Source organism: Urocitellus parryii, chromosome 6 (assembly GCF_045843805.1).
Source record: "Urocitellus parryii isolate mUroPar1 chromosome 6, mUroPar1.hap1, whole genome shotgun sequence".
Classification (NCBI taxonomy): Eukaryota; Metazoa; Chordata; class Mammalia; order Rodentia; family Sciuridae; genus Urocitellus; species Urocitellus parryii.
In genome coordinates, this window is record NC_135536.1 from 29,003,478 (window position 1) to 29,020,310 (window position 16,833).

The 16,833-nt window shown below is 34.1% G+C and overlaps 1 protein-coding gene across 3 annotated transcripts in view; it reads right to left on the reverse strand.

Annotated features, from left to right (window-relative positions):
* The window catches only part of Rbm25 (RNA binding motif protein 25), a 65,591-nt gene that overhangs the window by 7,344 nt on the left and 41,414 nt on the right, over window positions 1-16,833 (reverse strand). For all 3 annotated transcript variants that reach the window (XM_026400704.2, XM_026400694.2, XM_077800348.1), the window contains exons 7-16: window positions 16,580-16,765; window positions 15,062-15,115; window positions 14,760-14,843; window positions 11,046-11,332; window positions 9,419-9,641; window positions 8,701-8,790; window positions 6,047-6,120; window positions 4,195-4,345; window positions 903-1,227; window positions 286-560 (exon numbers count right to left, since the gene is read on the reverse strand). In XM_026400704.2, coding sequence (XP_026256489.1) covers window positions 286-560; window positions 903-1,227; window positions 4,195-4,345; window positions 6,047-6,120; window positions 8,701-8,790; window positions 9,419-9,641; window positions 11,046-11,332; window positions 14,760-14,843; window positions 15,062-15,115; window positions 16,580-16,765 — 1,749 coding nt within the window. The remainder of the gene's footprint in view (window positions 1-285; window positions 561-902; window positions 1,228-4,194; window positions 4,346-6,046; window positions 6,121-8,700; window positions 8,791-9,418; window positions 9,642-11,045; window positions 11,333-14,759; window positions 14,844-15,061; window positions 15,116-16,579; window positions 16,766-16,833) is intronic.

Below are 16,833 nucleotides of genomic sequence, written 5' to 3' on the forward strand. Positions count from 1 at the left end.
CATGGTTAATGAATAAAAGAATTATATCTTTTACTACATGTACTAAACCCTAAAGTAAAATACAGTATGTTCCTTTGAAAGCTGAACTAAGACAGGTACACATAATCATTTATTATAATCAATGAAGATGTCAACTACCAAGAGTTTTCCCATTAGAAATTCCTTGACTGTGGCATTTACTCAGTGTCAAGATCATCCCTACCTATTGTCATTAATATAATAAAATAAGCATGCCATATTTAAATCCATTCCCAATAACTTGATGACATACAATTTGCTACTCACAGAATCCACAATAGACCAATCCAAAGGATAAGCAAAGAGCTCAGGTTTGGCTGTAGGAATTTTCTCAATTAGACTCTTAATATGTTTGCGCTTTTCTTCAGTGTTTACAGTGCCTTTGGCAGCATTTTTATCATCTTCACCATAATCCAAGGGAACAAGTTTCCTTTTGCGGGGAACATCATCACTATCTTCATCCTCAAATTTGTTAAAGACACTATCTACAGGTAGTTTCTTTCTCTTCACAGAATTAGGCTGACCAGGACTATTGGAAGCACCTATAGTAAAAACACTATGTTAGCAAGATGACTTCACTGCCAAATGTCAACATCTGACAACCCACCATCCCTCAAAAGCAGCAGAAATTACTTTCACAAATCGCAGAGAAAGAGGCCAACTGTAAAAAATAACTCACTACTCACAAGTGCTAGAAAATTTAACTTTTCACTTCTTCTCAGAACTCGAGGCAGCTGCAGATAAGGAGCACTAGTAGGACTATGAAAACAATCGTGAGCTAGAAAGGCATTTTTAATACTTTTCTATCTACCTACCAAGGAGCGTATTCTTTATTTTTCCTTAAAGCAACATATATTCATGGGCGAGGAGAAATGTTAACATACCCAGTTTAAGACTTAGTCCTATTTTTGGCCTATGTTCCTCAGGTTGTTGTTGATCTGGTGAGTTTTCATGAGGAATAATAATACCACAGGGTGACTCGTCCCCAGGAGTGTTGGGCGTTGCATTTCCACTAGCAGAGGAAACAGATGGCGCTGAGCTGATGGGCCTCAGAGTTGGTTTGAGACAAGGCTTTTGCTCTGGTTCTTCTTCCTCTTCCATGGGTTCTTCTCGTTTTTCTTCTTTTTCTTGCTTTTCTTCTTCTTCTTCCTCTGATTCTGGCTCTTGCTTTATTTGTGGTTGTCTACGCCTCTCAGCCTCTTGTTCCATCTACAAACAAAAAAGTTATTTAAAAGAGAACACAACCCTAACTTGTTTTTTGATTTACAATGTTTTTCTGTACAATAACTTTTCTTTGGTGGACCTAGAGCCTTACAATCATAAGCATAAACTCTCCCTCTGAGCTATATCCACAACCCTACCTTTTTTTGTTGCTTAGATGTGAGTGAACACTATTTACTTGATAATCAGAAAACTGAATAAATCCTTCAGTGACTTATACAAGATCTTCAAAAGACAAATACAAACTAATCTGCTGAATTCAAAAGGCCACAGTATATGCTTATATTTTCCGGGGTTATTTTGTTTCTTGTTTTGTTTTTTGGGTACTGAGGATTGAAACAGGGGTGCTTAACCAAAGGCTGGCTTTGAATTTACAATCCTCCTGACTCCAATTTTTGAGCTTCTGGGATTACAGGTATGTGGAACCACACTCAGCATGTTTATATTTTCACTCTCAGCATGTTTATATTTTCACTGAACTATAAATGAAAGCTTTATTTTAGAGTATAGGCAACATATAAAAGGGAACTCAAATCATCAGAATGGTCATAGACAATCATTTCTCTAGGTGATGACTAGAGGTGGTAGTTATTTTTATATTCCTAAACAAGGTAAAGAACAAATTGGGAAAGTAAGGAATCTGAGTCAACGACGAACAACAAAAAGATGAAAACTATATGAAAAGAAAGCATCATTACGGTTACTAAATTTAGGGTACTATATCATTAAATGATTCCTTTTGTCATCTACATTGAACTTTCTCTTTACTTAAACAAGAACTTAACAAAAATTCATAAGATTATTAGATTCACCATAGAGTGAGAACTAAAAACTTTTCTAAAATGACACTCTATTCTTAAATGCAAGAAAAGGGTCTGTTCCTTCTTTAAATGACATTCTCCTGACAAAAATGGCACGCATGCGGCCCGGGTTCAATCCTCAGCACCACATACAAAACAAAGATGTTGTGTCTGCTGAAAATTAAAAAATAAATATTAAAAAATTCTCTCTCGGGCTGGAGATGTGGCTCAGGGGTAGCGCGCTCGCCTGGCATGCGTGCGGCCCGGGTTCGATCCTCAGCACCACATACCAACAATGATGTTGTGTCCACCGAGAACTAAAAAATAAATATTAAAAAAAAAAAATTTAAAAAAATAAAAAATAAAAAAAAAATAAAATAAAAAATTCTCTCTCTCTTAAAAGAAAATATATTTCTGTATTTTATGAGAGGGAATCGAGCTGGCAGATGCCTGTAATACCAGCAATTCTGAAGGTTAAGGCAAGTGGATCACAAGTATGAGGATAGCCTTAGCAACTCATCAAGGTCATAAACAATTTGGTGAGAACCTGGCTTGGTGGTTAAGCACCCTAAAATTATTCCCAGTACTGGGGTGAAAAAGGAGGTAAGGCAACTCTAATCACAGGAAGTCATTAAACATTACCAAATTATAGGAAGAACACAATTCTAGCCACTGGGCACTGGGATCCATCCTCTGCACCTCTAAATAAAACAAATATGTATAAAAAAGGAATACATGTTATGCTTCATGTATTTATGGTGACAAGAAATGAGTCACCAATGGAAAGAAAATGGAGAAAAAAGAACATATCTGTGGTATTATAAATCAGCTTTAGTACTATGGCAATCACTTTTGAGGTTCCTCAAATAACCCAGCTATAAACTCCACTATTTATCCTAAAGAAGCAAAGTCATCATATTACAGTAAATACATATTCACGAACACGTGAATTCACAACAGCCAAACTATGTATCCCTAGGTGTCCGTCAATGGATAAAAAAAGATGTGGTATATACACACATTGGAGATTTATTCAGTCATAAATATCAAATCATGACATTTGCAAGAAAATGGATAAACCGTGGATATTACGCTAATAGAAATTAGGCAAACTTGGAAGGTTTGCGGTCATATTTTTCTCTCATGTGGAAGCTAGAAAGGAAAATGGAAAAGAAAGGAGTGGGGTGGGGAGGCAGGGGGCAGAATCTCATGAAAATCAAAGGGAGATCAGTAAAATAAAAGAAAGGGACAAAGGAGAGGGAGAAGGCAATGAAAAGGGTGAATACTAGGGATGACATTAGCCAAATCACATTGTTATACTGTGGGCATATACAAATATGTAAAGATCCCACCACTATGAATAACTATAAAGCACTAATTTTAAAAAGTGAGGTAGGGAAAAAACACAATAATGAAACACAAAGGAACTATTTGAATTTTAAGATGTCTTCAAATAAAATGATATGACACATAACTGTAATCCCAGCAACTTGGAAGGCTAAGGCTCCAGGATTCCAAGTTGAAAGTAGTCTGGGCAATGTACTGAAAGATGATGTGCCTTAAAACAGAAAATAAAAATGGTTCTCAGTTGGGGGGAAAAATGGCTTTCAGATGTAGCTGAGTTTTAGGGCAACCAAAGGTTCTAGCCTCACTCCCACCAAAAAAAAAAAAAAAACAAAAGACAAATTAAATGATTTGCAATTGTTTGATCATACATTTGTAAAATACTCAGAATAAAGAGGAAATAAATCCTGCTGCTTTCTATAATAAAAATGAAATAAACAGTACAAAATAGTAAATTCCATGAAGCATTAACATGTATTCCTTTTTTATACATATTTATTTTATTTAGATGTGCAGAAGATCGATCCAAGTGCTTCGCTGTGATAGGCAAATGCTCTAACCAGTGAACCACAACCCCAGCCTCACATGTATTCTGCTTAAACAAAAATACAGCGTTTGGGCTGGGATTGTAGCTCAGTGGCAGAGCACTTGCCTCGCATGCGTGAGGCACTGGGTTCGATCCCGAGCACCACATAAAAATAAATATCTTTATTTGATATCATGTCCGTCTACAACTAAAAAAAATTATTTTCAAAAAATACAGCTTTTAAACATAAAGCAATATCATTAAAGATATTGTAGTATCTCTCACCCTCTGAAGCTCTGCATCTGGATCTGGGTGCCCTTCTGCTAAAAGGCGTTGCCTAATTTCCTCCAGCTCTTCCTTTTCTCTCTTCCGATCTCGTTCATCTGCTTCCATTTCCTTTTCTCTATCACGCAACCTTTTCTGAAGAGCACTCCCCCTGAAAAAAGTAACAGTTCTCATTTAACACTTAGGTCATTGACTATTATACCAGATATATCTAACAGCATCTCTGTTCAATAATAAAAATTTTATGCTAGGGATTAAAATTGTCTTAATTATGTCCTATCTCATTAGGATATTGACAATGAATCTCTACATGTTAATGTATCAAAAATTAACATTGTCTTGTCATTAATTACCATTTTAAATTCTGAAAGTCATTTTAAGTATCTAAAACAAGTAAAAAGGTAGCTTTCAGAGGTAATGGAGCTTTCATTACATGCCCATTCCACAGTGAGTAACTTGAATTTCCTCAAATGCCAACCTTGCTGGGATTTTCTTAATGCAAAAATATTGAAAAATTAATATAAGCAGCATTAATAATACCACTAAAAATAGTTACAGGACTGGGGGATGTAATTTAATTGAAGATTATATATAAGGCCTCAGTACTTAATCAATTAAAAACAAAAAAGGTTGTATCCTCAATTCATTGTTTTCCTTATAGAAACATTCCAGAATGAAGTAATGCAGAATCCATAGAAAAGAGAGGTTCCTGGGGTGAGACTGTGGCTCAGTGGTAGCTCACATGCTTAGATTTTGAGAGGCACTGGGTTAGTTTTTCAATACCACATAACAATCCAATAAATAAATAAAATTTTAAAATTCACCAACTAAAAGTTTTAAAAAGGAGAAGTTGCTCCTACGTAATAATCCATTATGTTTCAGAATGTATTATTATGCATTACTATTTTATGATTCTAGAACTCAATAATTTTCCCTACATTGCAGCATTTTTTTACAAAGTCAAATCATTGGCACTCCTTCAGTTTAAGTTACTGAATTCAGTGTTTAAATATTTTGCCCATAGTGTATTAATATATTCAATCCCATTATTATGCCTGCAACCTATCTGACACACAGTAGAGATAATAAAATTTTAGCAAGATAGTGTCCAGTACCTCAAGGAACATGTAGTTTGATTGAGAGGTACCAAAAAATATCTTACCATCATGCCATAAGTGTTAAAAGGAAAGAATAGAAATACCAGAGAACACTGGGAAAATGCCGATCGATAACTCTAACATTTTGGGAGGCTGAGGTAAGAGAATCAAGAATTCAAAGTCAGCCTCAGCAAAAGCGAGGCACTAAGCAACTCAGTGAGACTCTATCAATAAAATACAAAATAGGCCTGGGGATATGACTAGGCAATCAAAAACAGGAATAAATTAAAATTTTCACTTCACTATACGGATTAAGTAGAAAATTGGGAGAGAAGTTTGACATATACCACTCTTGAATTCCTCGAAAACAAAACTTTCTAGAAAACATTAAATACCCGTAAGGGTTTGTTATATAACAATTGGGAAAAAAAGTATTCTTTGGTGTACCATTATATGTTTCCCCAATCCAAACGATAACACTGAATTATTTATATTTTCCTAATACCTTACTCCTGATTCTCCTATTCCCTCCAGGTCCCACAAATCATTTCAAGCTTTCTTCCTACACTTAGGAAACCTGCACTCTCAGGTACACAAGGCAATACAAAACTAAGCCAAGGAAGTGGCTCAGTGTATAGCACTCATCTAGCATGGGCAAAGCCTTGGGTTCAATCCTCAGCACCACAAAAACAACACCATCAACAACAACAACAAAATAACCTGAAGTATAAGTTCATAAAGCAAAGCTTCCTTACCTGTAATATTTGGGATCATCTCTATCATCATCATAGTCTTCTAAGAATTCTTTTAGTCGTTTAGCCTCTTTAGCCTTTTCGGAAATGAAGAACAAAGTATACAAAAGTAACATAAAAGAGTCATTCAAATAATCCACTTGTCCTTTCTTAGGAACACACTTTTTTCTTATTCAAATTACTTCAATTTTAGAGTTCTTATATACTTCATGTATTAAGTGTAAATCACACTTCTTTTATCTATAAAACAATAGCTTTAGGATTTAATCTATGAAAAAAACAGTATGTTACAAATAATATCTTCTGTGTGAATATAATTATCAGTTTTAAAATAATTATTCACCAATGAAATCTAGGCACACTAGGAAGTAGAAGGTATTAAATTTATTAATCAAAAAATACTTTAAATTTTATTTTATCCGTAGATGATGCTGTTTCTAATGAAATCAAGATAAAAATTCTGATTTATGATCATGCACCAATATAAAGGAAATACCTACCTAACTTAAAAAAAAAAAAACATTTCCCACCCTGTATATTAATACATAAGCACTGTAACTCCACATCATGTTCAACCACAAGACGGAAATCCTAATTACAATAAGTTATACTCCATGTATGTATGTCAAAATGCATTCTACAGTCATGTATATCTATAAAGAACAATTTTTTAAAAATAAATCAGACTACACTCAAAAAAATTTCCCACCTGTCTACCTAACATTAAGCTGATAGAACCAACCACGACACTACATGAAATCACTTATTTTGGAATTTCTAGTTTAACAAATATAACAATCATACCTAATTATTTTATCTCCATCTATAGTAACTATTAAATAAAAAACTCATGTCTATATACAAAGCACACAATGGTTTTTGACACATTTCATCTAGTCCAAATTTCCACAATATAACAATAAACATGAAAAGCCCTCCTAGATAGCAGAAAATAATATTCTTCCTTTGCTTCTAAAATATTGTGAAGGCATCTTAAACACACCCAAAACATGCCCCTTACAATAATTGCTTTATTCAATAAGGATACTCAATTTCAAAATTAGGGTAATTAGTAATTCTTATATGCCCAGTACTTAAGATATACGGTGAAATACACTCAAATTTGTCAAATGAATTAAAGGAGTTAGTATGCTGACAACAGTAACTGACAGTGTTTACATATGTCTTTAATTATTGAGGTATGGGTACACAGGAAGGCCCATCAGGTTAACACTGAAATATAAACACAGCTTACTACTCATAAGATGATGGGGGTGAAACAAGAACATAAGCAAGTAACTGCTTATGTAACTGGATTTTCTTAACTCATAAATACAACTAATTCACATACAATGTGTTGTCTATAGAAAAGCTTCAGATTACCATGTAAGGATAAGAATCATTACAAGAATTAAAAGAATCATTACAATGCTGTTGATTGCATTTCTTCCCCTAATTAATTCTCTCTCATACATTATTCTCTTCCTAGTTTCTAATCTTAAGAATGAAAAAGAAATTCTAAAACAGGAGTTTTAAAGCCTTTTGTTGCAGTAATAGGGATTGAACCCAGGAACACACACACTATCATGGTCGTAGATTTCCAGCCTTTTATTTTTTTTTTTTAATATTTTTAGTTGCGGTTCGCACAATACTTTTTTTTACTTATTTATATTTACGTGGTTATGAGGATAGCACCCAGTACTTAACAATGCTAGGCAAGTGCTGTACCCCTAAGGTACAACCCCAGCCTGCCTTTTATAATTTTTATAATTTTTAATCTAATTTTTAAAAATTTAAATAAATATGTCTAACACTGGATCTAACATCTGGAAAAGCCATAATATCTATGTACTTGCTGCATGCACCCTTCAGGTTACTTACAAAAAATCCCTCTATGTTTCATGGTCAAAAGCTATTTGGAGAAGATTCCTAACTCCAGGGAAGTTTTGGATGAATAATCTCCAAACTGGAGATAAAGAAAATTCCATATTCTGGCAAAGACAGAACACATGGAACATACCACTAAAGCAAATACTATGATAAAATAATCTCTTCATCAGTTTACTTAATAACTATGCCAATTGCTTTACTATTAGCTTAGGAATAGTGTAAATACAAATGGCAAAATTCATGTTGTTGTTAAAGAATAATATGGTTGAGCTAAGGAACAACATGTTATACAGAAAAACATTACATTTGATTTGTTAAAACAAGTCTTTTCAAATTACTTGCTTTAGCCAACTATGCCAACTCAATTTTGTGGATTCTTAACCAAAACATGTTCTAGAAACACTGTTTATACATTATGATAAATTTATTTAAATATTATGCTATGGGCAGCAAAAACTTAAAACAAAAGATCTGCATACTGAAAATGTGTCAAGATGGCTTGAAATACACAAAAATTATCTAAGAACTATGAAGTTAATATAATTATAAAGTTAGTTCTAGTTAACAGTAAGAATCAATCTGGTTTTTACCTAAAAACAATTTATTTAAAAATGTTCTTGTATTCCTTATAACTTTATTTTATTACTTATTTATTTTTATGTGGTACGGACAATCAAACCCAGTGTCTCATACATGCTCGTCAAGCACCATGCTACTGAGCTACAACTGTAATATCAAAATCACTTATTTTTAACCTGGAATCTTACCATTTCTCTTCTTCTTTCTTCTTCTCTTTCAGCCTCCTTCTCATATTCCCGGGTTTTCTTCCGTTCCCTGATTTCCCAATTCTTAAGACGCTAAAAAAGAAATTTTCAAGCCTTAAAAATTTATACTAAGGATTCCACAATAACTAACATACAAAATATAAAACAGAGACGGAGAATATAGCTCAGCTGGTAAACTGCTTGCCTCATATACAGATTCCCCGTGCCCCCCAAAATTAACATGCTTTAAAAACAGAAGAACAGGGGCTGGGGTTGTGGCTCAACAGTACATCACTCACCTAGCACGTGCTGGTTCGAATATCAGCACTACATAAAAATAAATAAAATACAACTAAAAATATATATACTAAAAAAAAAAAAAAATAGCAGCACAAAAAGTTATTTGTAAAAATGTATTAAACTTGCACAAATGATATTAAAGGGTGTGTGTGTGTGTGTGTGTGTGTGTGCGCGCGCGCGCGCGCGCATGAAAGTGCACATGTATAATCCCAGATAATCAGGAACCTAAGGCAGGATACTTACAAGTTCAAGTCTAGCATGGGCAAGAACCTGTCTCAAAATAAAATTCAAACAGTGCTAGAGATGTAGCTCAGTGGTGTTAACACTTGCTCAGCATGCATGAGACTCCATGTTTGAACCCCAATATCATGCACACACATACACACGTTTGCATGCTAAAGAAAGCATTTCCTTAATTTACCTCTTGATAAGCAGCTTCTTTTTCTCTGAGTTTTCTTTCAAGTTTTCTTCTTTCATATGCATCTTCCTCATCTTCTTCTCGGTCTCGTTTTTTGTCTTTCTCTCTTTCCCGCTCCCGTTCTCTTTCTCGCTCTCTTTCCCGCTCCCGTTCTCGCTCTCTCTCCCGTTCTCGCTCTCTCTCTCTTTCCCGCTCTCGTTCCCTTTCACGATCTCTGCTCTTTTCTCTATATAAAGGAAAGATTTTTTAAAACTCTGTGGGACTAATTTAACTTTTCTTTTAAGGACCAAGAACAACATATATATTATATATACCAACATACAAATTCTCGATCCAGAATTTATCATTTGTTTTTCTCAGAATTTTAAACTTCTCTATACTCTTTGGAAAGACACACTAGGCGCTGAGGGTGAAAAATGTGGTATAGAAAAAAAAAAGTTAAAAAAAAATCAGGAAAGCAAAGGAAAAGGGGCAGAGCAAAGAATGACAAATTGCAGCCCCAATTTGTGAAGTGCAGTCTACAGTGAAAATTAATGCTTCTTTGTTTGTCAGAAAACAAATACATGAAACCGACATTGAAAAAGATTAAAAAATTAAGAGATATTACATATTATATACATATTACATCATATAATATAGTATATAATAGGGGAAAAAAAGACATTGTTCAATCCCAAATCAAACACAATGAACATATTAACAGTCAATTTACCTAACTAGTGCTCAAGTAATATGGTACTGACAAACACAAAGAAAATTTTGCCACATTGCCTGGGCAAAAAGTATAAATATTGACATATAAGCATTTAAAAATGTCAACCATAAAGTCCTAAATGACAAAAATAACAAAAAATATTTAGAATGATGCCAGTGATATATACATATCTGCCATAAAAGTTTGTAAAACAATACTTTGATTTTTCACGTGAAATTCTCCATAACAGCTATGAAGGAAGGAAAGGAGGGAATTTAATGTAAAGTACAAACTATGAGCCCATATTGAAACTACCAAAGTGTACCTCCTTCCATCTACAATCAAGTAAAAAACTGCAAAAGTAATGTGTATTTCAAAACTAGGGTGAAAAAGAATGTGACTTTTCCTCCCTCCTCCTATTATCTCCTTGCTTCATTTGTTCGCTTCTGCCCTAATTCCTATAAAGAATGAGATGATTTTTCAAATGAAATCAAATTACAACACAATTTTAAATGAAAAACAACCAGTCCACAAAGGTGAAATTACTAGGAGCCAAAAGGTAAGCTGTAGCAGTCTTAGGGGATACAAATAAACACACACACCAGGGCTAAATGGAGTAATGCTACAGCATACTTTTCAATATACAGGACTTCAATGAAAGGCCTCCTAGAAAAACTGCCCACAGAAAAGATAACTACTTATGTCTGCCCAGAAAATAGTAAATAGCTTGTACATTCTAAAGGGCCCTAAAAACAGGCTTCATGGAGAAGTTAACTACACAGCTGAAATTAACCAATGTTATCCATCTGTGTAGAAAGCCAGGAATGTTTCCTAGCTAGGAAAGTTCTCTCAATTCATAAATGCAAATGGTAACAGGGAGGACTAATCTTAGTTCAACCAAATCCACCAATCATAATTAGTTCCATAAAGACTTACCTTGATCGACTCCGATCTTTATTACGATCTGAGCTCCTTTCCCGATCCCGGTCCCGATCTCTCTCTCGATCCCGATCACGATCTCGCTCCTTTGTCCGGTCACGGTCCCTATCCCGTTCTCGTTCCCGCTCCCGTTCTTTCTCCTTTTCTCGTTCACGTTCTCTTTCCCTTTCTCGTTCCCGTTCTCGCCTTTCTCGTTCCCTTTCACGCTCCCTCTCTCTTTCTCTCCGTTCTTTCTCAATTTCCTGTCTTTCTTTTTCCTTTTTGCCTTTCTCTTCTTCCAGTTTCTAGAAACCAATAAAAGTACTTTTAGAGTTAACTCTGCAGCTTCAGTATTCAGGTTTTTCCCGGCGCAATGCCCATTATTAGGAACAAAACATCAAACCACTGGTACTTTAATATTAAATATCTGTGGTTTTACTTGACAAATTAAACTGAAACAATCACAAGACTACTTTTTTCGTGCAAAACCATATACTCTACACAGACCAGGAATCTCCAATCTTGGATGCTGGGAGATTGTGTCAAGTGTGGCTGTCCACTCAATGATTAATACTAAAATGACAATGAGGAATGTGGTGGTTCTTCATAATTTCTAGAAATACAATCACTTGACTAAAACTGAATTCTGCCCATTATGAATCTCTGTAAATCAGTAATACTAATCATAAAAAAAAGATTTTTCCATTACTTAAAGGTTTAAGGGTTGAGGACTTTAAAGAGAAGGCAGAAAAGAGTGAAGTCACTGTTATGTAACCAGTATTCTGCCGTCTTCTTTGCCCACCCGCTAAAAAGAAACATGACCTGAATTCAGACAAGATCTGCCTTCTGATCTATGGAAATATTTACTCCCACCATTACAAGATGGACAGCCCACCAAATACAAAAACTTTGAAAATCACTCACTTCAAGCAAAAATGTATATTATTGTAATACTTTCAGTTAATACATGTAAAAGCAATATATTTATGCCATTATGCCTGTAAGACAATAAAAATATATTTACAATGATAAATCCATCCTGGAAGGAATGATTGTGTATTAACTTACAGATGTTGTGCTAGGACATGGATCGCCAACACTGGATTAACCTTGCCTACAAGCTATGTTTCTGGGAGGAAGAGCAAGTACATCGTTCACAAATAAACCAAATAACAAAGTCAGACCAAGTTTGTACCCTGAAATATAACCCGTGTACCACAAGGTTTCTATATAAACTCAGAAGAAAAGAAAAAGAAAAACCAAACAGGTAAAACAAAACAAAACCAAAACACATTTATCCCTTTGGTTCCATGTTTAGTTTCACCAAAATGAAATTTAAACTGCAACAATAAAATGTCCATTTTTGTTTTCTCAGTCATGTAAAGCATTTGAAACAACTTTAAAAGCAGTCTTACCTGTGAGATACTCTTTTTCCTCTTCTCATGGATCAGAGAACTGATAGAGGATTATGAAAGAAAAGCTAATGTATGAGACATCAATATATTCAGCTACCATGCCCGTCTAAATCAAAGCAGAGTGCAGGCAGAGCCAGTACTGAATACATTGAAACTACAAAGGGAAGAGATAAGAAATGGTAGAAAACAGAAACTGAAAACTATTAAGGGGTCAAAAATCTCACTTCTGAAACACTTCTAATGAAAGATAGAAACTTATACTATAAAATGAGGCTAGACTACTTAAAACTTACCTCAATGTCATACACTTATAAGAAATTTATTTCTGAGATTGTAGATACTTACAGATTTTTTTAGCTGTTCCAATATTAATTTCTACTGTACAATTCCTCAATTCTGTACTCTTGCTCATTCACTATGTTATTTATTCTATTACATAATGTTTCAAAACTCATTTCAAAAATTTGGTTCTATATAAATAAAAATGAGGTTCTACTCCATACTAAATGTTTTTCTAAAAAGTTACTTATTTATATATGCTATATATGTGTGTATGTATGTGCACACAAGGAGATATATTTAGACATATATATATAGCATATATATGTATATTTTTAGAGACTGAAGAAAGAAGAAATGGGACGTGTCTAAAAAATGTAAGATAGTAAAAGAAAAAAGGAAAGAATAGATTTTTAAAAATCAAAAATCTTACCTTATTCTCTCTTCAGACTCATCCGTGCTGTAAATGGACGCCCCCTGCCACGCTGATACCCTGACAGTCCGTGGTTATTTAATAAACTCATATCAAAACATGCAAAGGTTCACTGAGCTCATTTCTTGTTACTAGAATTTCAAATACCCTCTTTAATCACACCACCCAATGAGAACTATTTTTGTTTTGTTTTGATTTTTTAATATTTAAAGCATTTTGGAAATTCAAAACATTCAGCCCATTAAAATAATAGTAAGGCAATGAAATGCCTGAAGGTTCTTAAATTATGAAGCAATTATCTTTTGAATTTTTTTCAAACAGGGTTTCCTCATAATTTACTAATAGCACAACAAGGTTTGACAAATAAATAAAAACAAAAAGGGGGGGTAAACCACACACACAACTATATACCATTTTTAAGCTTACTCAGCCCTAAATTTGAGTATTGAACCTAAACAAAAGTATTCCTATAAAATGAACTCCAACAGGTCACCATTTGACTCAGATTTTGGGAGAATTGCACGTGTGCTTTCAGACACATTAAATTCCTGAAAAAGCACTGTGTAGGTGGGCTATGGCTGGGCAGCTCTGGACATTAAGTGTTCAGCAACACTGATTCACTGGCATTCATTGTCAACATAGGATATGGAAAGCAATGAGAAAACAAAAAATCAAATTGAACAGAGACACAATGAACACTTAACATTTCACTGAGTTAAAGATCTCTCAGACTATGAACAATACCCAGTAACATCCTATTATCTCTACCTTCAAAATACATTTCATGCAGTTTTGCATTTCACCATCCATAAGCATCACCTTTAACACCAGCGAAGACTCCCAGATGCACTGTCATTGAGAGAAGCTTTAAATAGGCAAAACTCGTGAGTGGGATTTACTAGACACAAATACCCATTTCCAAGCCAGTTACCCCTTTGCATATTTTTCTGAGGGGGCATCCATAAATATAATAAAAAACAGAAGCTCATACTTACATCCTATTCCTTGTTACTTTCCAAGCTGAGAGTTTCATCTTGCATTAGTCACCATATGATCTCTATCATAATGGTGGGGGTCAATGAATAGATTAGCTTTATGGGAATTTACAGTTCTTCCATGCATCTAAAATTTGGTAAGTCTGGTAACCACTGACTTACTTTTAAAAATCTCCCCCACTCAACTAAAATCTAAACAAATATAAATCTTAAATTTTAATCTCAGCTCTACAGAAAAGGTTTTCCTAAAATTAAGTTACACTGTCCCCAGAAATATACTACACTATATGTATGTTATCCTAATGTCCCCTTGAAACTAATTTAAATCTGACCTTGATGTTTATGTTGAAATCTAAAAATTAACTTTTATTCATATTAAAGTGAAATGACTGTAGAGTAGTCAGTAACTGAAAAAACTAAGCACAGTATGTCAAGGACCACTTTAATATGATACTAGTCTTGTTTTTCTTTGTTTTTACCTAAGTATCAATTAAACCTACAAAAAAACATTTAAAAATATATTCTAATGTAAGGTTGATTTTCTTGTCTGTTTGCTTTGGATTCTGAAAAAAGTCTAGATTGAAATCAAGTAAAAAAACAAGAATACTACCTTGTGTGTGTCTCTGAATTTGCTGATCTCTCGAGATATCAGGTCTCTTTTGTCTTCTTCCATTTCTATGGCATTTATATCCTCCTAAAAAACAAGGGGAACAGGAGGTAATGAATAAAGAAAAACCCACATCAATAGAAAGACTAAAGGTTAGACATATTGTACAAGTCTTAACAAAATATAAATAAACAAAAATACCTATACTAACAAATCTAACATTTTAAATAATGAAATCTGACAGAAATCAAATCAGGCAATTAGCAGTAAACACAAGTATCATCAAGCATAAGATTTAAACAAACCTTGGTGATGAGTGGATAAGGGATCAGTGGGGCCACTGGAAATCTGCGGAAAATCTGCGAAAAAATCCACACAAAGATTTTTAAAAAATAATGTTCACACCACTTGGGCAACTGAATGCCCAATACACTTAGACTATGAATAATATAGTACTTGGATATTTTCTTCATTTCATTTTACTTCAGAGTAAAAACAATGTAATTCTCTTTAAAATCCCTAGCACCTACAACATCTTCCAACATCCACAAACTATTGAACAAGAAGGGGTTTATAAGTTGGATATGGTGCTATACACTTGTAATCTCAGCTGCTTGGGAGGATAAATCAGGAGGATCTCAAGTTCAAGGGCAGACTATAATAAGACTCTGTCTAATAAAATAAAAAATGAAAATAAATGGGGATGTATTAGTGGTAATGTACCCCTGGATTCTATCCAGAGTATAGCAGGAAAAAAAACAAAAACAAAAAAAAGACAGGTATTATAGTAGCAGAAACTCATTCTCTGGTTTCTGGTAAGGTATAAGAAACACTACAATATAGGAAACACTCATACAATAAAAATTTACTATAAATCCTGCCTTTTGGGATGATTCTGTCCTCAAACCCATAGCAAATATGGCCTAAAATAAACTTCTCCTTTCCCATTAATCGGCAAAGAAGAAAAAATTCTATGGACTTCAACTATCCTATAATTACCATTCCCAACAAAATGTACTATGCAAATTGGACAGGTTTTAATGAACAAACGAAGAAGATTCTGAGTAATAAAAACATATCTGGCCAAGAAGAAAAAGGTCAGGCACATTGGCTTATGCATGTAATTCCCGCAACTTGGGAGGCTATTTAGAGACACTATTTAAAAGCCATGTAGAGGCCCTATCTCTAATAAAGAGGCTATTTAGAGACCCTCTCTCTAAATAAAATTTAAAAGGGGGACTAGGGATGTTGCTCAGTGATTGAGTACCTCTGGGTTCAATCCCTGGTACATAAAAATAAAATGGCCTGCAAATAATCGCTCAGTGGCAAAGTGACCCTAAGTTTAATCCACAATATTGAAGAAAAAAAAAAAGATGGCCAAAGAAAGCATTGAAATCCAAAATAATATGAACTGTCAACATCCCTTGACAACTGATCATAGTACATACCTTTTATGTTACTTTTCGTGGTATATACAAACAACACATATAAAATACTTCCAGTATTTTTAAAGAACACTGTCCATAATTTCTCCAAGTTTACTCAAAATAAATTAGTATGAGCAAGCCTCATAATCTCTTTTAACTTGGAAATTGTTGAAATATTTCATTTGCTCTCACAAGTTAAAATACAAAGTTTAAGGGGCGAGGGTTGTAGCTCAGTGGTAGAGCGCTTGCCTCACATCCTCAGCATCCACATAAAAATAATAAAGATGTTGTATCCATCTACAACTAAAAAATATTTTTAAAAAAACACAAAGTATAACAAGTGATATTATAAAAAAATAAATTGTAGAAATGACTACAAGCTGTCTGGACACATACGTCCTCCTTCTTTTCCTTCTTCTTCTTCCTTGGGTGAGAATCAGACTCCTGTGATGGGGCATTTAGCTCACTGGAATATTCACGTATTAAAACTTCAATGGCCCCTTTAATCATCTGATCTCTTCTCTTGGTTTCTTCATCTAAGGCTTCTTCATCATCATTAGTGACAGTTTCAGGCCTGGCGTTCTTAAGAAAAAAAAAATTCACATGAAACAAAAAATGATAATCATCCTAAGGATTAACAAGTATGATTT